Here is a 24,299-nt window from a genome sequence, read left to right on the forward strand (position 1 = left end):
ATCCTTGAGGGGGGCCACTTAGGGAGCTGGGGCAAAATCAGTACTTGGTCCTGCTAGTGAAGGCAGGGGGCTGGACTCAATGACCTTTCAAGGTCCCTTCCAGTTCTAGGAGATTGGTATATCAAAATTATATATAATGGGTTGTCATTCTAGCTACAAGGCTGTTGAGATACAACGCTGGGAACCATTTTATAGGTGTCCATAACCTTGATCAAACTGAGAGCTGGCATTTGGTAATGGAAGCTTGGAAGTAAAAAAAGAAAGGAGAGGGAGATACTGTAGCCACAGGTCAAGTTCTCCAGATTCCACTGAAGTGCCCAAAACCAAGCTGCTGCTGTTTACTACCAAGAAAAACGGGGGTAATAAAGGTCAGACCAGAAATAAAAGTTCACAGCTCTGGGGGCGGCCTCTCTTCATCTTAAAACAACTGCCACGGGGATGTCCCCTTTGGGGGCGAACTGGGACATTGTCACGAACAGCCAGCCACAACCCAGCTCCTTATCAGAGAACCAAGCCCACTGTGGAAGTGGTCTGAGGGCGCACAAAAAGGAAGCTTCGCATCAGGAAGTGGCATGTCCTAGCTCTTTCAGAACAGTCTGGCCACTACGTGATCTGAGACTTGGTCACATACAGCCAGTCAAAGCCCAGCTCCCGGATGAAGTAGTTACTAATTGAAATTTGTAATCACACCGAAACATTTATTATATTTGTTGAATTTTCATCTCACTCTCAAGTAATTTTAACCTTTGAATAGGGAACTGGGAGCCACAGGGAACCTGGAACAAGGCACCAACTTGTGCCCAGATCACTCGCTCAGTTAGCACCCACCCTCCCCAAATCCCTATAACCTCCTCTGCTATCAGCTATTCCCAATGCTTGTCAAGGAAAAGTATCCTTGGGAGGCAGAGGCCCCCAGCCACAGCTTTCTGTTGTAATCACTCAAGCAGGCTCCCTTTAAGTTGTACAGCATTCTGGCCTCATGCCTCGCCCCACATGAAGGCAGTCGGCATCCTGCGAACTATCACAGCAAGCTACTGGCGCACACATCTGAGCACTCAGGGTATGCCATTACCTAGCTCAGAATGCCACAGAAGGGAGGTAGTAAGCACTGCGGTACTTTAACAAAAAATACTAGCCGTTGCAATCAAACTCTGTCCTCCTGGAGGCACGTGATTGAAAGGAAGGCACAGTTCTATGCCCGGTTTGAGCTGCTATTTGGATCTTAAATGCTGCATGGTCAGCTTGTACTTCCCTATACGAACAGAGTAGGAACTTATAAAAAAAAAAGTCTTCTGCAACATATGTGGATGTGTTATTAGGTTACTGGTGAGACAGTTCTGCTTTCCATTGCCCTCAGTTTCCTTCATAGCCCTACATCCACGGTTTTACTGTAAACAGTAGCTTGAATTTGTAACTCTGTGCAGTGAAGAATCCTAGGGCTTGATTCATCATTGCATGGCAGCGAAACTCCCATTGATTTCAGCAGAGCCACTCTAGTTGCAACTGGAGGGACACACAGATGAAGCAGAATATGGGGCTTGATTCCAAAGTCACAGTTTATAGCCGTAATGAAAGTGGTTTCAGTTCAACAAAGCACAAGCATCACTAGGAACAATGCAGTGTTATGAAATACTATCAAATCCCACCTCCCTCTGCCACATCCTTGAGAAGGAAAGCCATACACCGAATTGCTCTGCACAACAGGAACAAAGCAGCTTTATTTTATAATCAAAATAGTCAGTACAAACAACTGCATAAGACAAATATTCATATAAATATACCTGTGCTTAACTGTACAAGGAAACACCAGGCCCCAGGCAGAAGTCAACTGTTTAAACACGTCCTGCGTAAGCAATGAGACTAACCACGGTACATGGTTATTTTGGATACCTGGGTCTTGGGCGCTCTAGCCACCAAAGCTGGTGGATACCTGCTATAACCGAAGTTACTTTAATAACAAGGTGTGCAAAGAACTTTTTTTTTTTTAAATACAAACCTTTGCAAAAGGATTAAAATGAAGCTCGTTCTCTCTCTCACAGGCACAGTAATATGCTACCCGAGCGCCATGACACATAGGAGCCTATCACCTCTTTCCCCAAGGACAGAAATGCAGTGCCCTGCTCTGTATCAGCTTAAATACACAAGGGTTTCATTTCTTAACCCTTCTTCATTTCTTAAGACCTAGACTCTGGTTTTGCACCCATCATTCTGTGGGTGCCGCTGGGGACACGTAGCTATCTCCTCTCTTCCTCCCTGCATGTGTTTTGTGGGTATAAATGGAAAGGTGGGTGAGGTTGCTTTAGAAGTCAGGTGCTAAATGCAGGTTCCCTGGCAGGCTAACAGCAGCTCTGGAAAACAACATCGTCACCAAGGTTTCCAGTTACCCAGCAACATTCATGTTTGGTGCTGCTGGCCCTGTCGTGCCCATACTATTTCTCAATAGTCTGGGCAACTGACTCAAGGAATTATCTTGGCCCACTGTCTAAGTGACTCAGCAAGGGAGCTGGCTGGAGGCAGCACCTGTGGAGAGAGGCCGTGATTATAACAATGATCCATGTTACACCACCAGGCATCACACCAGATGCTCCAGGAAGGACAGAGTAGCTACACGGCAGGGAATATACCAGCTAACAAGCCACCCATCAGATACCTTCTGATTTTAGCCATGGGTAGCATATTAGCCAGGTGGTTTCCAGAACAAACACTGTGCTGGCCAGATTTCAAAAATAGATTTTATTGGTTTCAATGAAGTCTGACAAAAAAGCACCAGGAACAGCATCTTCACAGAACTGGGGATCAGCACCAAAAGAAGGATGGAAACCTACACCAGCCAAACGTTAACATGTGTCAGCAGGGTTTGCATCTGACTGACCTGACTTCTTAGCTTCTGAACCAGCCAGCGGGTTTCATCATTAGCCTCTTGGTGCTTTTCCAACTAAGCAGACGTTTAGAGTCACCCCTAAGGCTGAGAGCTGACAAAAGATAATGGAAAAGAATTTTCATTTGCTTATTTTGACATCACTACACTCACAGGGTGCGGCTGCAGCTCACATACACAAAACCAAGCAAGCTTTGATCTAGTTAGTTCAGGAACTGGAGCAGTAAAGCTGCCACCGTGCAGGCTGCACGTGCACACACGGAATGCTGGGTAATTACTCGCGGCTCGAGCGTACCCTGCTGCAATTTCACCGCTAGGTCCTGAGCTAGCTTTAATCTAGCGGGTGTGTCTACGGGAGCAGCAATGGCTCCCTGTGACTGCACTGTAGACATATAAGGGCGTCACCACCCTGCAGGACTTTTGGGGAAACCCTGTTCACATCCCAGACAGCAGCACATTGAGGCTACCCCATGCAATGATGCTGAACGTCGGATTGTCATTTCTCCCACTGAACATCTACAGGGAGGCAGCAAGTGTTTGTGCAAGAACACAGTTGCAGGCCTGCAAAGGCTCTCTGCTGCTTGCAGTGAGCTGTCCTGCCAGGCAGAGTGTACGAATGCCCAAGGCTGCTGCAGGATTGGCTTATGGCTATAAAGGCAGCGAGGAGAAAGCCTAGTTCCCCCACCCCACCAGCAGATGCATGGATGAAGTTACGTAGGCAGGAAATTTCTCTAGAGGATTAAGGCACTTCAGTAGCAGTCCACATTCAGAGCATCGTTAAAGGGATAAAATCCTAAGGCCTCATCAAGACTAGCATTTTCAGAACCCAGTTTTAGCATCACCTTTTTTCCAGCCTGTTGGCTACTGAAAGACATCAGTTGCCTATACCTGAGCAATGCAAACCTGGTTACCCGAATGACCACACACTGTTTATCCGGGCCAGAACCATATACATGGTTGTTGCAGATAAGCCTGTAACACTGTACTTCTAGGTACAATTGAACAGTGCTACTGGCATAGCAGCTTGTCTATGAACTCCACAGACTTCCTCTGAACACTTTTGTGCAATCAGTAAGGCCAGAATATTCAGAAGGAATCTGCTTGGATTGTTTATTTACCAGAAAGGACAGAGGCCATGGCATCCGCTTCCTTTTCATGTCAGTTTGAATCCTTGTGTTTCCATGTTCAGTATTTGACATACTTGGAAGATAACTAGTAACTCACCCACCAGATCGAATCAGCGACTGCACCAAATCCAACATAACACCTTCCAAAGGATCCAAGTTGCTGCAAAGTCTGATGAACACCAAAGATCCTAAATAGTTCCAGTTAGGCAATCAGCATCTAAATGACCTTGGCATCAGAATCCCTGACTTCCTCTTGTGGATAAGCACCAGCATCTTGGTACCTTGGAATTGAGATAAGGTGCTTGATAGTTTTTTCCATTACATGGGCTCTAATCTCAGGTTTTCAAGTGTTCATTTCCAGTTGTTCCTATGCTATCCTGGGGAGAGCTTATCCATCACTGTGTGATGCAGTTGTCACCCATATCCTGTGCATATCTGTCAGATATTGCAGTCCGTAAGTCCTCGATCTCTTTGTGAAGCTGTTTCACCTCCATCAGTTTCTTTGCAAACACGTCTGGGTTCAGCAAGTCATCCTTCTCCTTAACTGAAGATTGCACAGCTGTATAGTTAGAGAATGAAATCACATCAGACACACAGTTCTGAACAGGAGTCAGGCATCAGTGAATACATCACTTTACACCAGACAAATTATCCACAGTACATGGCATTAGTTAACACCCAACAGATACATACAGGGAATTCAAATCTTTAAAGCCTGTGAATCAGAGATCTGAATAGAACGACAGAGCAGAGAGGCAGGCTGGCTTTTCAGACTTAAACCCAGGAGGAGAACATTCTATCTACAGTATAAACCAGATGTCCCCAAACTGTAGGGTGCCCCCTCCCCCGGGGGGCATGGAGAAATGTTCGGGTGGTGCGTGTGGAGGGAGGAGGGGCGGCAGGCGGGCTCAGCCTGGGGACGGGGAGGGAGCACCACCCAGCCCTATTCTGCCTTGACCCCTGCCCTAGCCAGAACTCCGCTCCCAGCCCTGCTTCCTGCCCCAGCTCAGGTGGAAAGGGGGAGCGTGACCCTGAAAAAAACGTTTGGGGACCACGGATATAAACAAATTATTCTATTCCACCCAGTGCATGAACCAAAGGCCCCCCCGCACACTCGGAGATTCCATCACTCCCTCGTGTACTTACAGTGAATGCCCAGGAGCAGGGAAAGGTTGGGATCCTTGCCCTGTGCTCTTTGAGTCACAATGCTGTAGACAGACTGCAAATCCTGTAGGCAGCTGGCCAGTTCACTATGTAACTCATGGGCGAGGTGTGCTGTCCCGGCAGGAAGCGGTTGGTTCATCTCTACCTGCTGGAGGTGCTCCTGTAGGGTCAAATTCTTCTCAATCAGATCCTGGTTCTGCACTGAAAGCTGAACAAACAGAAGTAACGTTAGCTAAGTCCTAACTAGTCAGCTAAGCCATCTGATTCTAATGGCCCCTCAGCGTGGAGCAGGTGTTACAGACCATCGTTGCATTTATATGTTTGGGTACTGTACAGACACTGCTCTCTGAATCAGGAGGTTTTCTTTTCACAGCATTGGAACTGTGTGTCTTGCCAGCAGGGGTATATACTTTTAGCAGTGTAGATACTTGGTGGTGGAGACCAGAAGGGTGGGTTTATATTAAGAATCCCTCTGGATTCAAACCCAACTCGAACAGTTTAAAGGTCAAATTTTGGGCCCAAACACCACAAACCCCAGGTTTTTTTTTTAAATCGGAGCCAGCTTCTCTCAAAAGGGAAGACTATAAAAATCAACAGGACAGAAAGCGCCTTATTCCACTAGCTCCCTGGCACCCTAAGTCTGGATAATAATGCAGTGGCTTCCAACAGATGCCTGTGCTCTTTCCCCCTTCTCTTTGCCCAACTTGATGCAGGGTGAATTCTCCTTCAGGAGACACACTCAGTACTTGGGTCACTTTAAGACATCAGCTGGAATTCAACCTAGAATCTTTCACACAGGGCTTATGAAGCACTGGTATATAGCTATGGTGAATAAGGCTTCTTTACTGCACCCTGGTGGCCACATCAGTAACTACAATCACAATCCACACTAAGCTGGGAGTTGGGGAGACAAGCTGCTGCATGGGCACCGGGCACAGCCAGATCTCAGGCATTACAAAAGCAACAACTGGGTGGAGAGATGGATGAAAAAGAGAACTCGTGGTTCTAAAATAGAGACAAGGGAACCCCTTTCTAGAGCACTGTCAGGGCAGCTAGCAGACTCTGACAAGATGCAGTGAAGGAGGAACCAGCAACTGCACGTCCTACAAGACGGTTCATTGTTCATTCAGCTACTGTGTTCATACACAAACTCCAATTCTGACCTCTTTCACGGCCGTGCGTAGCTGCTGCAGTGCGTTTTCTCTTCGCGTTGCCTCCTCCTTCAGAGCCTGACTTGTCCCCTCTTCCTGAGACACCTGTTCTTCCAGGCTCTGGAGCAGACCCAGGGAGAGAAGTTAGTTCAACATATCTTATAATCGATGCTCCAGAGTTCCCAGACCTTCAGCAGTCACACTTCTCACCTTTATTCGTGAAGACAACTGCTCCATCTTCTTCTGCTGTTTGTCCACAATCTGAAATCAAAAGCAGATGCATTTAAGAGCTGAACATGGCCAAACGTACTCAGTAATACCACTTGGGATTCTTCCTTTGATCGAATAGCTACAAACCAGTTTTTAATCACTTTAAATTACAGCCTGGTTTGTAAAGTGCTTTGAGATTCCCTAGTGGAAGGTGCTAGTAGGAATAGCAATTATGTACTAAGACTGGAGAAGCTGCATTCTTGGGGTTCCCCCTCCCCACCTCCTTCCTTTTCTGGATTCTTCAGTTTCTCATCGCTTTGATGTTTAAGTGACTACTACAGAATTGGATAGTATTCACACCAAGAATGGCTATCAGACCCCTCCAGGCTTGGCATGCTGAGAACTACTAGCGCATAGCACGTGTAAAGTACATGATAAGAGTTTGAATGTTAAACTTGAACCCCTGTTTTAATGCCTGATGTGGAACAGTCCAAGGAAGGAGAGAAATCTGAGTTGTATATTCAGTTACCTTCCTGAGACAATCACAGTCTTTCTGCAGAGAATCATTTTCTGATTTCTGTTTCTCCACCTCCTGGACAGGTGACCCTCTGCCTGCACTCTTCACACACTGCTGCACCCTATCCTGCAAGCTGAGATAAACAGCTCATCAAATGAACCAGCAAATATAAGAAATTTCAACATAATGTGGCAGTGGTTCTCTTTTAAAAGAGACAATAGGAGAAACTCTGCCACAGAACAGATACAGACGGGAAAAGCTTTTTCCACTGCCCTGTCAATGTTCCTCCATGTGATCTGAGGTGATTTACTTCTAAGGAATGGAGGGGGGCGATCGGCCTCCATGACCCAGTCAACCATTGCCCTCTTTGCTGAGGCTGTCACAATGGGATGCTCAATTGTAGCATGTGTGATATAGACACACATCGAGTGGGAACTGGTCCGAGTCCACAAGTTGGTTTCATATAGCTCCAGTAGCCTATGAAGACCTGGAGCAGAAAGGTGTCATGCATTTCCCTGAGCCATACCTCCATTTTGGAACAGCCACAAGTTATGGTCATTCAATTTTATCTAGAATTTACATTCGAGCACAATATCCAGACTCAATACAAGCCCCGTTCAGAACTACGCTGCAGCAGAAAGATGCGCTCTAGCGTATTCCACTTCTCTGTTCTCCGTGCTCAGGATTCTAGAGCTACCGGCCTTCGCTACTAGGCAGAAGTCAGGCTCGCCTTCATCTTTGGGGCTTTACCTGTGCACAGTGGAAAGCAACTCCAGTTCTTTGCGTTTTTGTGTTTCTAGCTGCATCTCCTGCTCTCTGCAGGCAGCCCGGACATCTCCGAGCTCTCTTTTCAGCGCCGTCACGGTTTCCCGCAGAGCAGAACTCTTCAGTTCCGATTCCTTTAACTGGAACAGAGAACACTGCTCAGAACTAACAAGTCTAGAGATCCTTTGCCATGTGCCGCAGTAGGCCTAGTAGTTGACAGGGATTTCTACTATCGATGTGGCAATTTACAGCCATAGCTCAGAACCTCTCTCTTTCAGAAGGACAGATTGCAATTCTACTAGCCTAGTGTATGGATAATCGGCAGCAGTAAATCGTGGCATCCAGGCTAATGCCTCAAACTCAGCACTATACAGAGGATATCATTTTACCTGCTGATTCTGTTTCTGATGATCCTCTAGTGTTGGCAGATCAGCCAGGTAGCGCTCCAGGGTCTCAATTCTCTGCTGTCTCTCCCGGTTTTGCTCAGACTCCTTTTGGCATTTCTTTTTCAGACTGTTAATATGTTTGTCTCTTCCCTTTATCTGCATGAAGAGACAATTGAAAGTTTGATTTGCTTATGTTATAATTTCCATGTGTGTATGTGTGTGTGTCTCTCTCTCTCTAGCTTGTCTATCGAAGCATTTTTGCAGCACCCATCACCAAGACATCAAATTGCCGCATCACAGCAGCTTTTCTTTTCACTGTTATCTGAAAGTGAACTTCATCCATTGGACGTTATATGCTAGTTATCTGGTCAGCACATGAGCTCCTAAGCCACTCTCTGTAATTGCAGGTTTTTACTGCTGGTGAACCCAAACAAGGAACAGTTTCTGTACTCAAAGAAAGGATGAGCAAATACGCTTGGAATTTAAAAGTTATCAAGTGCCTCACACACACACAATGCTGCACATAATTAAAAATATAGTTAAAATTTTGAAATATAAAAATAAATTAATGACATCACATTGCTTGGCTTTAGACACACACACACAATTTAACAGCCCTCAGACTCTTAGCAAGTTGCATACAAGGATCTTAGTGTCGCAATGTGTGGGTGCTCCTGTCCTCTGAGTTCTCGTCAAATAATCAGAGGAACCCGAAATGCCACTTTGACTGAACAAACCTCTAACGCAACAACGTAGGAAAGTTCCCCACTTTAGGAAAGCTATTGGGCTCGCCTAAACCCACCCCCCACAAACTGCAGATTTATGTATCATTTGTTTTTAAATAGGATCACTACATTTACGGGGAACAAGGACGAATAGGGCTGAGAAGAACAAGAGAAGAGGACAAGGCAAGAGTGGACCAGGCAGTTCTACTCAGGGGGTGACATTTATATTCCAGAATGCACAAGAAAAATAAGTAACGGTTTAGCCTCAAAACACAACATTTTATTAATTAAGCCAAGAATCATTCCCCATTGAATAGATCGTTTCAGCGTGTTTAAGTGCCGAGCGTGATCCATGTGAGACAAACGTGGATCCATAAGTCAGACTTTACCTAGAGCAGGGGAAGGACTTTTATGTCAAAAGAGGGAGTCCAACCTATTTCTTGTACTAACCCTTAAATTCTCCTTCACAATGAAGCCTTAATTATATTGATTTGCTAATTATAATTAAGAGGGGGTCTAGACAAGTCACTGATGATACAGTGATACACAATGAAGAAAATTAAGGGGCAAAAGAAAGGTCACTCCAGATGTTTCTTTGCTTCCTTTTGAAAGCAACTTGGGGCTTGGCTACACTTGAGAGTTACAGCGCTGTAAAGCCACCACCAGCGCCGTAACTTACTCCCCGTCCACACTGGCAAGGCACATACAGCGCTGTATCTCCCTGGCTACAGCACTGGCTGTACTCCACCTTGACAAGAGGAATAAAGAGAACAGCGCTGCCAGTGTAAACAGTGATTAATCTTACTACATTGTAACTGACCTCCGGAACCTTCCCATAATGCTTTTAAGTAAAGATAACACTCTTTGTTTTGTTGTGATGCCTCTCTTTGTTTTGTTGTGAACTCGGGGCTCCCGGAGCTGCTTATCTAAAAGACAAACACAGCTCCTGTTTGCTGTGAATGAGGCAGGCAGGGGGATGAATGTCCACAGCTAGTGTTTGCTTGAGGAGAGAAGCAGCCCAGAAGGGGGGAGAGGGGGGTCCGTTTTGGAGCAGCTGCTTATCTGGTCTGAAGGCTATTTGCAATTAGTGAATGAGAGAGGGGTGGGGGAAGGGGTCAAAACTTTTAAAATGATTGAAGGTTGGTGCTGTGTATCTTCAAGTCATTAGAACTTGCAAGGCAGGGAGCTGACAGTGTCAGCTCCAAAAATCCACTCTCTCTGTCTCCCCCACGCTCCCTGTCACACTCCACCCCACCCCCCTCTTTTGAAAGGCACCTTGCAGCCACTTGAACACTGGGATAGCTGCCCATAATCCACCACTTCCAACTGCACTTCATAATGCAACTTCCAGCGCTGGTAGCTGTCAGTGTGGCCACACTGCAGCGCTTTCCCTACACAGCTGTACGAAGGCAGCTTTAACTCCCAGCACTGCACAGCTGCAAGTGTAGCCAAACCCTTGCTCCCGCCTACAGCCTGATAGTGGCTGAGGTTTCTCTTTGCTTGGGGGCTGTGAGAGAAGAGAGCGGGCCCAATGGCTCCAAACAGGTGGTGGTGCCAGGAATGGCTCCTCGGGCCAACGCCAGTCACTGAGCCAACACCCCCCTTGAGGACAAAAAGGAAAAAAAAAGGCATTGCCACAGTTCTAGAGCACCGACAGTCATACCCTCTCTTCTTGTTTCTTCAATTCCTCCACATGCTTCTGCACAGTCTCCTTCAGCGTCTCCCGAATCAGTTTCGCATCCACCTCTGAAGCAGCCAGCTTCTTCTCCAGTTCAATCTTTTCCTTACTGAGGGATTCAGTCTTCTCAGTAAACTGTGCTCGCAGGAACGAGTTCTCCCGCTGCAGCTCCTGCCAACAAAGACACCCAGCAACCAGCGTAAGGGGTCCCATTGTCCACTAAACCCCCCGGTTAAACATAACAGACCCTATGCTCCAGAACAGCGGTTACAACGCTGATGTATTATCCACCCTTCACAGCTCCCGAGGATCTTTACAGCACCTCTTATGCACCTGCAAAATCAGCTCGCACACTGCTTGGCTGGTGCTGTTGGCCACCGGCATTAGTAGCATGACCACTGCGGTTTGTTCAGAAATCAAAGGCTCCAAATGTCAAGACCATAGGAAAACCCAGATGAATTGGCACCAGAACACACATCTGGAATGGACTGTTACCTTGCCCACCCCTCCTATGCAGAAATAACCTGCTAAAACAAGCACCCTGCAGCAAGTGGGTTTAGCGCATGCTATTTTCAACCGACTTCTTGCTGTTCCTACTTACCTGCATTCTCAACATGCAAATATCTCCATAGGGGGGAGTACAGCTCAGAAGAGCACTGTGAACCTGCAGCTCACTCTCCCGCACTTTCTGCTCCAACTGGGAGATGTGCTGCCTCTGCCTGCAAAAATCAGATCAGACAATACGTCCTTCTCAAACATACCCCATAGGTGTTGCCCTAGCCGAGAGGACAATGCACTCTGCCAGCTATGTAAACCCAGTACAGTCAAAAAACACATCTCCTCAGTCAGGGCCCTCCATCATGACAAAAACCACAACTACACAGCTTAAAAATAGCCGGCAAAGGAACAGCAATTTTTAAAGACTTGAAAGCGTTTTTGTCAAAAACATGCTTGTTTTTCACATTAAAAATCCGAGTCTTGTCTGCCCTGCAAGTTTCTATGGTGACTGGAGAATTTACTGGTGAAATTGCACACGTCAGAAGAGTCAAGCTGAGCAAATGACCTGGGTAGGGATTTTTAGTCCAAATGTTTAAAACTTCATGTGTGTTAGCACCTGACATCAATAGTCAATAAGCACTCTGGAGAAAGGAGAGATTTGTTAAAGACTCACCAGCCCAAAATAAACATCCCTGAGATCCCATAGAGGTCCCTCCAGCAAAACTAGGAAGATCAGCCTTGGCATTTCAAATGTTTCTCATGTAAACAAACAGGAGAACACATTTTAACATCTTTTAGCTCTTCTTTCTCCATCACAAAGCAGGGAAAAAGCACAAACGCCGTTTTTAAAAATCCTTTGCAGATCCTCTAAGTTAGCCACTGCTGCTAAGGAATCACCTGTCTCACTTCCATGGGAATCGTTCTGAAATCTCATGGAAGAAAAGGGCATTTCTTCAAATGTTTTCTTACAATTACTATGTTATTTGTTAGTGTCAGTAAAAACCCACAGGATAACACAGTTCTTTTTTTTCCCCCCCTTACTGCTCTCTCCTGAAATACCTCCTACCTGTCAATGAGGATCTCTTTTTCCTTAAGTAAATTCTCACTGGTGTTCAGGATACTGACCCATTGGGCTGGATCAGTGGAGTGCAGTGAGGTAGCATACATTGAAGGTTGGTGGCAAGCAGCTCCATTCTGTAACTGGAAAAGGGAGAGAGAGAAGGAACGAGAGGGTTAGGTTTCACAGAAGGTAACTGCAACATAGCTGGGGCTATTTTGTACCCTGTGTGCTCATCTGGCATGTGAGCACGCAGAAAGTTCATCTAGTACGGAGCTATTTCAGCCTGTGTCTGGGCTCCGGGAACAAGTAATTTTGGCTGAGCTCAGGCAATGAGTTGATTGAATAATTTTAGACCACTGTGCTGTGTCACTGGAAGCCATTAGTTTCTAATATTGCTACCCACCAACTGCTCACTAAACAAATGGCTCCCCTCCAGTGAAAGACTGATATTTTCATAAAAATCTACTTAAAATTGTTCCATAAGCCTAGATACGGAGTGAGGTTAGTCTGCTAGTTGAAATACTGATAACCACCACCTTCTATCTGCATACGTTTCCCCTGCACTTCCCATCGGAAAGGGTAATCACCACCTGATTTAAACTGTTCTAACGTAACACAGAAATGCTACAGATCACGGCCCACAGGCCGCATCCGGCCTGTTGCTTCATTTCATCCGGCCGGCAGCAAGTCTCCGCGCCGCAGGCCCGAAGCCTTGAGTTGCGGTGCCCCCCTGCAGGGCTGGAGCCGCAAGCACTGGCTCGCTGGGTTGCCAGAAGTCCAGTCGGCTTCACACAGCTCCCGGCATGTCCCTGTGGCCCCTGGGAGCAGGGACAATCAGGGAAGCTCTGCACGCTGCCACCAGCGCCGGCTCTGCAGCTCCCATTGGCCAGGAACCATGGCCATTGGGAGCTGCAGGGGAGGTGCCTGAGGGCAGCAGGCACCATGCAGAGATCCCTAGCCCCAGCAGGCAAGGAACCTGCCTTAGCCTCACTGCACCACCGACCAGGAGCCGCCTGAGGTAAGCACCACCCGGCCGGAGTCTGCACCCAGAACCCCCTGCCCCAGGTCGGAACCCCCTCCTGCACCCCAACTTCCTCCCAGACCTGCACCCCAAACCCCTGCCCCAGCCCGCACTCCAAACCTCTTGCCCCCTGCCTGGAGCCCCCTCCTGCACCCTGAACCCCTCCTTTATGGCCCCACCCAGGAACCTAGAGGAAGCCCCAAGCCTCTGTGCCCTCCCTGGGCTGGATCCTCGAGCGCTGGCTTGCCCACTGCGGGAGCCCCAACCCTCCATATTCCCCAACAGGGCTGTGTGTGACCCGCCACTCATTTTTTCTGTGGGTCAGTGGCCCCTGATAGAAAAAAAGGTTCCCCACTCCTGTGTTACATGGTTGCCACATTTCAGTGATGTGAGGAATGACATGTATAGAGAGATAGTTTTGAGATCATTTGTATAAAAATGTGTAATAGAAGCACAAGACTCCCCCCACCCATTACTGCATTAGTCAGGAATTGTGGTTACATTACATATAACTCCGAGAGAGGTGGAGAGGGAAGGAGAAAGTGATTTCAAAGGGTTTTTTGTAAGTGGATCTTTTTCTACCTGCATCTGTTCTACTTGCAACCGTATGTTGTCCAGCTGCTGCCTCCAAGCACTGAGTTCACAGGCCCTCTGATGTGGATGCAAAGTGCAAGGCTCCTGCCTCCACACCTGAGACTGAGCCACCATTGGTTTCGAAAAGACGTTATTGGGCTGAAACCCTAATGGCATCAGTCTGCTCCCAGTGGGCCAAGTACCGGTTCGTGGCTCACAGGCTTCACTGGCCCCTGTTGCTGGTTTAGTCTCCGGCAGCACTTTGTAAGGCTCCTTTCCTTTGTAAGTGGAAACCAAGCTTGGATCCTGGAACTTGTGGGCCGGGTCAGCGTACAGCGTATCCAGCAAAACAGACTGATTAAGGGTCGGCTCAACGGCAGGCGTGTCAAATTTTCGCGTGTCTTCCGCTCTCAGATGATCAGAAATAGGAAACCAGGACTGCTCAAAACCATTTTCCCCGGAAGTCCCGTAGAGATGCAAGAGATCCACTTGAGAGGATTTCACAGCAGTAAAATCTCCACTTCTTGTCAGCCCTCCATTTTCAGTGGACGGTCTTGGGACGGCTGGTTTGGATGAAACTGGTGCATTCTGCAAAGAGCTTGGCTCACCTGTTGCGTAGAGCATGGAGGGTGAAGTACCCAACGTAGAAGGCATGACATGGGCTGTAGGGATGGTCACTTGGGTTTTGATGGGCTGAAACGAGGAACTGCTACTGGAATTGCAAAATTCTAGAGGAAGAATTTCAGAGAGTTAGAATTAAAGCAACACTTTTCAATTACAAGACAATTGCCACCTTTTCTTATCCTACTAGGAACATTTCCTACGGTCGAGGGGCTGGGGGAGATCATACACAGTAGCAGGACAAGAGCACATTTGTTTTTTCCTTTATTAAAAGTTCCAGGAGCCCCATGATATTTATCTGCCAGAGTAAACTGCAAAAGGGCAACAACTACTATCATTCATCCTAGATCATTACATTTTGGCATTAAAATTCTTTAATCAAACCTTATTGATAAATGTATCTGTCTAGTCACTTAGAAATAAATCCTGAAATTGAGTAAAAAGGCTGAAACTTACTCAAGAACTGAAAACTGAGACCTTGGTTACATTCTGCTCGTCCCACAGCACAGCGACTCTGCACTGTCACCAAAAGCAATAGGAGCCTTTGCTAAGCCCATGATAAGCTGCAACACACAGCACAGAGCCCTTGACCTTAGAACTCCCCTGGAACATGGCAACAAAACCAGCCGTTCCTAGAACTCAAACTAATGGCTCTGTCCCACAGTCACAGGAAATGAGACCAAGTGCAGATCCGTCATCTCACGCAGCTACCAAACCTGACTGCATGGAAGTCTGAAGTTATTCTTAGTAACTCTCAGGTTTCAATAGAGCAACAACAGGAGCTCAACTGGGCAAACACTGAAGCACCTTCTTTTCCAATGTGTTGATTTTTCCCCTTCCTCATATATTTGGGCACCAATGTCACGTTTCCTCGGGCTAGCCTGTTTTCTCAATGCATTGGCATAAAGCCCATCCCGATGTGCTATTTCTCCAGCCCAGCTTTGGGACAGCGAGCTCGCATTCCCACATGTTTTTAACATCAGAGTGTTGCTATGAGAAGGAATGAAGTCACAATTTTAAAGTAACTGGAATGAGGAACTATGCAGGACCCTGTCAAATGTCACAAGCTACATAAAAGATGTTAATATGAAGGAACATCATCTCTCAATATTAACAAACGGGGGGTGTGGGGGGAAATCCCTGCAGTTATCAGCTCCACCTATGACTCCTTCAAAGAGGAAACAGCCCTCCAAATAGACAAGAATACACGTTTCAAACAGACCAAGGAGAGTCAGTGCCGATTTCTTCTCTTAAGTCTCCTAAACTTAGATTGCAGCATCATGGTCAGGAGCTATTGCGTTCTAGCCACTAGCAGTGGACTCCACTGGGAATGAATCAGTCCCTTGAAGCGTGGGAATGGTCACCACAGTCAGTGGCATGTTATAACAGGTGCGCTGATTTTAAAAGTCAAAATATGATTCTACTAACTATCAGTATAGCAAGCTCAATCTGAGCTCTTCGGAGAAGGGACATTGTCTTGCTGTATGTTTGTGGTGTTATCGACAACACCACTCCACTTTGAGTGCAACTGGAAATTTTCTTGTGCTGAGAAAAACTAGATGGGGAACCTCAAGGTGCAGGCATACAATACTCTGAAAAAATTATTTAAGAGCACCTTGATCTTGATTCTTGTGTTGTTAGAAAATATGGCAAGTTTCAAATGGTACCATACACCTGAGGAAGAATGGGAAAGTGAACAAGACGTGTTCCTTCTAAAGAGCAATACAAGTAAACCCTCCTTATTTGTGTCTGAAAGAAGCTTCGGGTTAACAAGCAGTGTCCTTCCTACACCAGTGGTTCTCAACCTTTCCAGGCTCTTGCACCCCTTCCAGGAGTCTGATTTGTCTCGCATACCCCAAGCTTCACCTCCACTTAAAAAACTACTTGCTAACAAACTCAGACATCAAAATACAAATGTATCACAGCACACTATTACTGACAAATTGCTGACTTTCTCATTCTGTCTGTATGACATTTTAATTTGTACTGACTTCACTAGTGCTTTTTATGTAGCCTGTTATAAAACTAGGCAAAGATCTAGATGCGTTGATGTACCTCCTGGAAGAGCTCTGCGTAACCCCGGTTGAGAACCACTGTCCTACGCAAGCCTCACTACTGCCTCAGACCACACACACAAGAGTTTGTCTCATCTAGCACGAGGGAAGATGCAGTTTCCTGTATTGCTGTAGAGTACATTACTTGCATACAATTGAAAAAGCCAACATGATGCTGTGGAAGTGTAGAAGCCTGAATTCAAACAACAGAAGGACAAAAAGTGGATCCACCCATAGTTAAAAGTCAATGACAACAGTTTCTCTCCCCCATTAAAAAGCAGAAACATGATTATTGCCCCATTGATATCAATGTCAGTTCCCCATGCTCTTAAAGTCATGGCCTTCTTGGGAAGCCTTGTGCTGCAAGGAGAACTCCAAGCTAACAATCCCCTAGTTAGGACTGGATGCAATATGAAAAGTGACCACTACACAATCAAAATAGTCAAGTCTAGATATTACTGAGAACTATTACACAAAAATTCCCTTGTTCTGTTTGCAGCTCAAGAGCCAAAATATACCAGTCTCTATCCATTTTAATAAACTGACCATAATTCTTACAAGATACAGGTAAAGACGAATATTGAGGCAATAGTTTTGTCCAGCATATTGTGGAGAGTGAGATCCTCACACGCTTTCTATTGGAAAGTATATTAATATGAAGCAGAGGCTGACGGTCAACAGCTCAAGGTGCTCAGAATCCTTGTGCATCTTCAAGATTATTAATCTACCTCTATCAAAAGTCATTTTAATTGACAAACTTGTAACTACAGTTGAAGCTAGAAATCAAAAAGCAGTTTGGCTAATCACCCTTTCAAGCTTTAGATAAGATGATGAGTCTCAACCAGTTTACATTTGTTTACATTTTAGGTTACAAAACTAATGGCTAAGTGTGAAAGTGTATAATATTCTCACTGCAGAATGTGTCATCTTCCCCTCCATTTCATATGCTAGGGCTGTTTCTGTATCGGGAGGTTCTTGATGCTTGGTTTATGTTGTAAGAAGAACTAGAAAAAATTCTGTAGTGTTACTGTAAGGATCAGACATTCAGACTCACCCTCTGTGCTGTCTGAGCAGGAGGTCCCGATTGCTGTATCCCCACTGTCAGCCATACTTGAACAGTGACCAAAGCGACTCTGGAACTTCACAGACAGAGTTGGGGTTTTCCAGTCGGTCTCCAAAGAACAGCGCTTTTGACCTGTATTAGAGTCTGGAAAAGAGTCACACTGTGGGTATAGATTATTCAGAGCACTACCTATCAGTATTACACCGAGAGAGTGTTCTCCAAAGATCAACCTTTAGTTTCTACACTGAGGGGAAAATATCCCCAGCCTGTTCCACCTGCTCAGAGATATTTGCCAGTGAAGGAGACTGAAAGGTAATAAATGAACAAGATGACTTTGCAGCTGATTTCAAAGAAATAAAGTTTCAGATTTATTTATAGGAGACTGCAAAGGGAAGAGACTTGTTAAACCCATCCTTATCCTTGCCCCTGCTGGGGTGAACAGAGGAAATATTAGAAATTAATTTTACCAACAAGCCAATTTAATTTATCAAATGGAGTTGGAACTTTTGGTTACAAAATCGTTCTTCCAGTTTAATTTAAATTCATTAAAAAACAGAAGAAGTGGATCTCTCCAGAATGATCAGCAAGTCAATTGCTTGAGAATCAGCATTAAGCTGTATTCACACATTTCCTTACTGTATGGATATGAATTGTTCTTTGTTTGATTCCTCTGAAATATTGCTGCTTGTGAAATCTCTTTCCTTATGGCAAATCTTCTAGCAATAGGCACAGAGGACCTAAACCAAGTCAGCAAGAGACGAAAGGACACCACTATGGAAGATAAGAATGCAATGCATCTCTCACTGGTATCACTATGCATGTGCTCCCACACTGAAGAGGCGGCAGAGTGACAGTGTTTGCATACAGAAGTACAGAGATAATACTGGTGATGGTAAAGATGCATTGCAATATTATCATGCTATGAACTCTCCCTTTGCTGGATTTTAAGAGAGGTTGGTGTATGTGTAAGTGACTATCTGTCCCCGGGCACTCATGCAATTGTTTTGCAGGCACAGGATATTAACAGATCAAATAAATGTTTTAAGATTTTATTTTTCATAAAAAGCTTTTGGTAAATAAGCCACCTCCTGGGTTTCATAAGGAATCTCATACCAGGATATGGCAGGAGTATGACTTTTAAGGAAAACAATTCATAATTCAAACCTGTTGGACTGGTCTGCTGGAACCTCAGGTCTGGGCATTTCTCAAGGGTGGCCATCACAGCTATTCCAGTCAACTATAAAATTAAAGAAATAGAACCGTATTTTAAACCAGCACAATCCAATCCATTTTTGCCACTGGCCAAGCAAGTATACAAATCCTACACTGACACAAATACTACAGCTACTCTTCGCTAAAGGAAACATTTCTCTTTAATAGCGTTTCACCTCCTTTCCACTACTTCTGCACTATAGAACAGCAGTTAACACTTCAAGAAGTGCAATTATTCTGGCTTAACACACTTTTCAGAAATGGAAAATGTTCTGGTTTGTAACACTCTTAAAGTGTTCAGCATAAAACCTGGCCACATGTTATACGATCTTGGTTATTTATAGGGCATCAGCCACCATAGTATCTAGGTATTCGTTCTATATCTATAATGATTCAAAATTTCCTTTTACAAACCTCAGCACTTAGCCAGTTCATTTCTGCCCCCCTGAAGATTGCTTTATGCAGCTACACCCAGAAATCTGGTCGGTCATAAGTGATGTTACACCATCAGCTATGATCATTGCTCTATCCAGAGCTTTGGTTGACTTTATTGTATATGAAATCATCTCAAACACATGAATCTCCTGCCCAGAATATGACTATAATATCTAGCACTTGCAAACTTCTTCATTATCAAATTCAAGCTCTCAGTTCCTTCAACCCTGTGAAATAGTAACTCCCTATTATCCAGTCCTTGCAGGCACTACTTTAAAAGTAAATTTTGCTATCCAAAGTCCTCATGGAAAATATTTCTATTTTGAAAACAAAGAGATAATGATTTGGCACCAGTCACATGGTGAGACAGTAGGGAATACAATGAGATATGGAGAGAAGAAAAGAGAAGTGGAGTTCCATTCTGACCAAAGAGAAACAAAACTTGGTGGTTAACTCAGGTTAATGAATTATGTGTATGGCTCTACCAAATTCAAGGTCCATTCCGGTCAATTTCACAGTCATAGGCTTTGAAAATTAGTCAATTTCATCCTTTCTACAACTGATACTTCCTGTTGTAATCATGAGGATCCTGACCAGAAAGGGGGTCATGGAGGGGTCGCAAATCTGTTGAGTGTGAGAGGGGTATGGGGGGGAGGGTCTATGGGATTGCTACCCTCACTTCTGCGCTGTCAGCAGCCCCAGAGCTTCCTGCAGCCAGCTCCCAGAGATGGAGGTGGGTCTGATCTCCTCTGTGCTGCTGGGAACACCCCAGCTGGGGGCTCCTAGCTGTATATTGGGCCATGCTGGGGAGGGACAAGACTTGCTCTTTCCCTGCACAGCTTGGAGAGGGGTGGGTGATCAGACCCCCCTCAGGGAATCTCCCCCAGCTGCAGGGCACTCCTAGCAGCACAGGGGAGATCAGACCTATCTCTACCTCTGGCAATCTCCTGCAGCTGCAGGAAGCCCTGGGGCTGCTACCCAGGCCAGGTACCCAGAAGTGGCTGTGCAGGGGAAGAGTAAGTCCCACCCCTCCCTAGCCCGGAGGGGATTAGTAGCTGGAGACATGGTAGGAGCCCCAGCTGGGGCACCCCAGCCCTGCCCCTCCCCTCCAATTTCACAGAGAGAGTCTGATTTCACATCTGTGACTCGCTTTTTCATGGTTGTGAATTCGGTAGGGCTCCAGTTACGTGTTTTGACTACGGTTTTCGGTTATTTAATGCAGCGGACTGACATCAGGCCAGTCTCTAGCAGCCCTCAGGCCCAGCAGCACCCAGCCCGGGTCCTGCCTCATGCTGAAGCGCGCAGGAGATACGAAGCGATGGAAACAACCTTAAAATCCCTCAGCACGTCTCGCCCCAACCCCGCGCGGGGGCCGCGCGGCTGCTACGGCTTTCAGCCGCCGGCCTGGAGCTGCCAGCCCAGCTCTCCCGGCCAGCCCGTGTCACGCATCGGGGCGGGCAGGAACCGGGGTGAGCGGATTCACCCCCGAGCGGGGGGGGGGGCAGAGCCGGGACCGGATGGCAGCACCTCGCGCAGGGGGGGGCTGAGGGGCAGGGCTGGGGGGTGCCCCAGGATGAAGGCGCAGGGGTGGCTGGGGACCCCGGGACCTGTGGCGCGTGGGGGGGGAGGGACGGGTCGGGGGGCAATGTGGGGGGGTTAGTCCCCGGGGAGAGCGGCGGGGATCGGGGCTCCAGCCCCCGGGGGTGTATCCAGGGGCAGGGTCGAGGGGAGGGGTCAGGCTGCGCCCCCCGAGGGCGGACCGGCCCCTGGGGAGGCCATGCCCGGGCGGACGGGGCGAGGGGGGGGGGGACAGAGGGAGTTTACCCGCCCCCTCACCTGGCTCCGCTCGGCTCTCGAACTCCCCCAGTCTCGCGGCGCTGACGCGTCGGCGACCGTTACAGCCGCGCCGGGGGCGTGGGCACCAGGCTAGCTAGCCACGCCCCCCACGCCGCGCCGAGCCTATCCGGAGCGTCGGGTCCGCCTCGTGCCCTCCCACCCCCTCGCCATTGGCCCGCAGGATCTGCTCCCCGCCCAAGATACATGAGCTCCGCCTTCCCGCTGGGGGCGCGGAATAACGGCAGCGCATCAGGGAGAAATGTCTGCCACAGCGACCCGTAAGGAAAGGAGGCGGGGCCTACCGCTAGCCCGCCCCTGCCCCTTCTCCCACTGTCATGTTCAAGAAACAGAAAAGTTGGATAATTTGGCCAGAGGGTCCTTTTTGTAACCTATGCAGGTGCTGCTGGCCAAAAGGGGCTATAGCAGGGCAAAGTATTTCTACCAAGCAAACCTGTACAGGGAGTGGAGGAAAGCTCTAAGCATTTTCAGCTACCAGCTGTGAGAAAGATGCCAAAGCTGTTCTGGAGGTTTAGAGCTACTGTTTATACCACAGAGCACCAGTGGGGGGGCGGGGGGAATGCTGCCCTCTGCTCAGCAGCCTTCCCACACCTGGCAACGTTTGAGAAGTAGAAATAAGGACACTTGGGAAGACCAACATTGGCACCTTGCTCCTTTAAATACATGAGGCTAGAAGAGCAGAGCAGGAGGAAAAGGTCCATAGCAGAGCCAGGCCTGGAACCCACTTGGGCTGATTCAGTTTCTGTTGCACTGGCCCAACTTCTGTCATGGGCGGGGGAAATCTACAGTAATGGCCATGACCTCTCTGGAGTTACACTAGGTTCATGCTGGGGTAGCTGCGGAAGGATGTTAGACCACTGCCTAGATACAGTGTAAAGTGCAGTGTGTGCAGTACATTGTGTACAGCACAGTGCACAGGATGGAGCCACCCGGCATCTTTAATAAGGCACATTTCTGTGGCAATGAGAACCTGGAGCCTGCAGCTGCCAATTCACTGACACCTGCACAGCGATTCTAGTCTCCCCTCCTGTGACGTTCTTCAGTCTTCCAGAGCTCCCCTTCCTGTACACTCCCAGCCAACCCGACACACCCAACTCCCCTGTCCCACCACCCAATCTCTCCCAGGTCCCCTTTCCACACACCCCTTCTCCTAGACCCGTCCTCCACCCAGACACGTGCCCTCTTGCACAACACAAATGCTGGCGTTCATCACCCCTCTCTGCTTCTCTCTCACACCCTTCCCCCACCCCAATCCTCCAACCTCTTTGCCCTTCACGAAGCTATTGGGCCAAGTTCATCCCTGGTACAGTCAGAGGCGGCATGTTGGGGCTGACGCGATCCAAGCAGCATAAACTGAAGTCGCTCTCCGCGCAGTTACCCCGGTGGAGGTCAATAGAGCATTGCTCACTGGGGCCCTTCCTCGTGCATATTAATGATTAGAGCCTTTCGTTATGTCTGGCCACGCACTAGGCCCAGAGCAGAACGAGGGGCAACATTAATGTGTAACCAGGGGGCGTGGGAATGGGGGGTCACTTAACATTTAATCAACAGGCTTGAAATGTTAGGAGGGAAATGTGTTCGCGACAGAGGATTTACAAAGTCAAGGTGATGCGGACAGTAGAACCATAACCAACAGCTTCACCTGGGCTCCAGCAGCCTCCAGCCCGGCCTGAGAGCGCCCTGGAGACGAGCGACGACTTTCCTCTTTCCGCTCCGGGCTGGGCGCACTCCAGAAAACGCCTTCCCGATTGCACAGCGTCTCTGCCTGACTCTGTATCCCAGCCCGAGGGAGTCCCCTTGAAGAAGCGAAGAGACCAGGGCCCTTTCTCATCAGACCATGGCAACTGGCTCCATGGTGCTTGGACTGGTGGTGGCGCCCATGGGCTGGGTCTTGCTGCTGGCAGCCACGGTGACCCCGCAGTGGAGAGAATTCTCCAGGCGGCCCGGCTTCCCGCGGGACGTTTCCTTCAGTGACGGGCTGTGGGAAAGCTGCGTGGAGGTGATCAGCGTGCCGGGCAGCGTGTGCCAAGCCATCCCCCAGGAGACTGCCATCTCCTGGCCCATGCAGATGCTGAGAGCACTCACTGTCATCTCAGTGCTTACAGGGGTCCTGAGCTACTCTCTAGCCCATGTGGGGGTTCGCTGGTGGACAGACCCGCCCAACCCCAAGCTTACGGGAACTGCTGGACTCCTGCTGGTTCTCTCTGGAGCCATGTATCTATGTGCCACATCCTACATGGCTTACAAAGTCCTAGAGAACATGGCCAACCCTCAGACCCCTGCTGGGGACAAGTTCCAGCTTGGGACCTGTCTCTACCTTGGCTGGAGCGGCGGAGTAGCTGAGATCTTGGCTGGGATCTGCCTGGCCGTCAATTTCCCAAGGAAGGAGGAAAGCAGCCCAGGGAATGTGGCTGCTCCTTATGAGGTGGATTACTGAGGAGGGGCTCCCAGGCTAGCGCTGGGAGAGGAAACTGAGGGAGTTGGGGACTCTTCTCTGGGGGATTACAACTGTCTTTTCCTTGTGCACTGAGTCCACGTGGGTCTCCTGCTGTAGCTGCTTGAGCATGACTGTGCCTTTACTTTACTGCGCTAGGATCAAGCTGCGCATCTTCAACCCCGCAGGGCTGGCATTGCTGGTAACAGGGATGTACGGGCCGGCCAGGCAGGGAAAATCACCCCCCGCCCCCCCCAACACACACAATCAAGCCAATTTTAAAGATGGGCTGATGATCGTTTCCCTAATGAAGTGTCTCAGGGGCCCTGCCAGCTTTGTGGTTTTACCAGCCTGTAGGTTTGTCTCCCTGATGCTACTTGAAAACTGCCCCACCCCCAACCCAGGGGAAGGGGCTGAGGGAGGGTGCAACAGAAAGGGAGTGCATGCTTCCAGCTGTGTCACAGGGGGCAGCATCATGAGGGCAGCCCTGGGGTGGAGAACTGGCAGTGGAGGCTGGCCCAGAGGTGATCCAGCTGAGGCACATCGATAAGGGAGGAGCACAGCTGGCAGCGGAGTCGGGACTCTCTAAGCACAAATTTGATAGGGGTGGGATGGTAGGAAGGAGACATGCAAATACTTCTGGCCCTCAGGCAGAAGCCAGCAGTGCTCAGCTGCTCTCCCTGGGCTATGGGGCTCTGCTCTCCAATCTGGGGCCATGGAAGTGCTCAGATAACACAGCTCACGATGACATCACCCACCTCCAGAGTACCCTGGCACAGTCCCTCTCGTTGAGGTCATCTCATTTCCTCCCGAGAGGGCTGAATATCCCTCAGGGCAAGAGAGGCTAGCCCCTGAAGCGAGATGAAAGCAAGG

General features: G+C 48.1%; 2 protein-coding genes across 4 annotated transcripts; one reads left to right on the plus strand and one right to left on the minus strand.

Moving 5' to 3' along the window:
• Positions 1-1,688: 1,688 nt before the first annotated feature.
• Positions 1,689-21,080, minus strand: CEP85 (centrosomal protein 85). 3 transcript variants are annotated; one of them, XR_005590794.1, is made up of 15 exons: positions 20,975-21,080; positions 18,656-18,728; positions 17,483-17,635; positions 13,763-14,481; positions 12,166-12,299; positions 11,203-11,320; positions 10,587-10,772; positions 8,202-8,354; positions 7,798-7,952; positions 7,060-7,180; positions 6,531-6,581; positions 6,333-6,440; positions 5,152-5,377; positions 4,103-4,564; positions 1,689-2,972 (listed from the first exon to the last, which is right to left on the minus strand). XR_005590794.1 is itself a non-coding variant. In XM_039511526.1 (14 exons), exons 2-14 carry the CDS (start codon positions 18,708-18,710, stop codon positions 4,401-4,403), a joined length of 2,343 nt encoding a protein of 780 aa, XP_039367460.1. In that variant the 5' UTR covers positions 18,711-18,728; positions 20,975-21,080; the 3' UTR covers positions 1,689-4,400. The 3 variants fall into 3 exon arrangements, 2 of the variants coding, with proteins under 2 accessions (XP_039367460.1, XP_039367461.1); XM_039511526.1 differs by having other exon boundaries at positions 1,689-4,564; XM_039511527.1 differs by lacking the exon at positions 20,975-21,080 and adding an exon at positions 20,468-20,541 and having other exon boundaries at positions 1,689-4,564.
• LOC120389183 (claudin-1-like) lies at positions 20,136-24,205 on the plus strand. Its single transcript, XM_039511540.1, has 2 exons — positions 20,136-20,154; positions 22,558-24,205. The coding sequence occupies exon 2, from the start codon at positions 22,830-22,832 to the stop codon at positions 23,427-23,429; it is 600 nt and encodes a 199-aa protein (XP_039367474.1). The 5' UTR covers positions 20,136-20,154; positions 22,558-22,829; the 3' UTR covers positions 23,430-24,205.
• The last annotated feature ends 94 nt before the right edge of the window (positions 24,206-24,299 follow it).

This window comes from Mauremys reevesii, linkage group 23 (genome assembly GCF_016161935.1).
Source record: "Mauremys reevesii isolate NIE-2019 linkage group 23, ASM1616193v1, whole genome shotgun sequence".
NCBI classification, from domain to species: domain Eukaryota; kingdom Metazoa; phylum Chordata; order Testudines; family Geoemydidae; genus Mauremys; species Mauremys reevesii.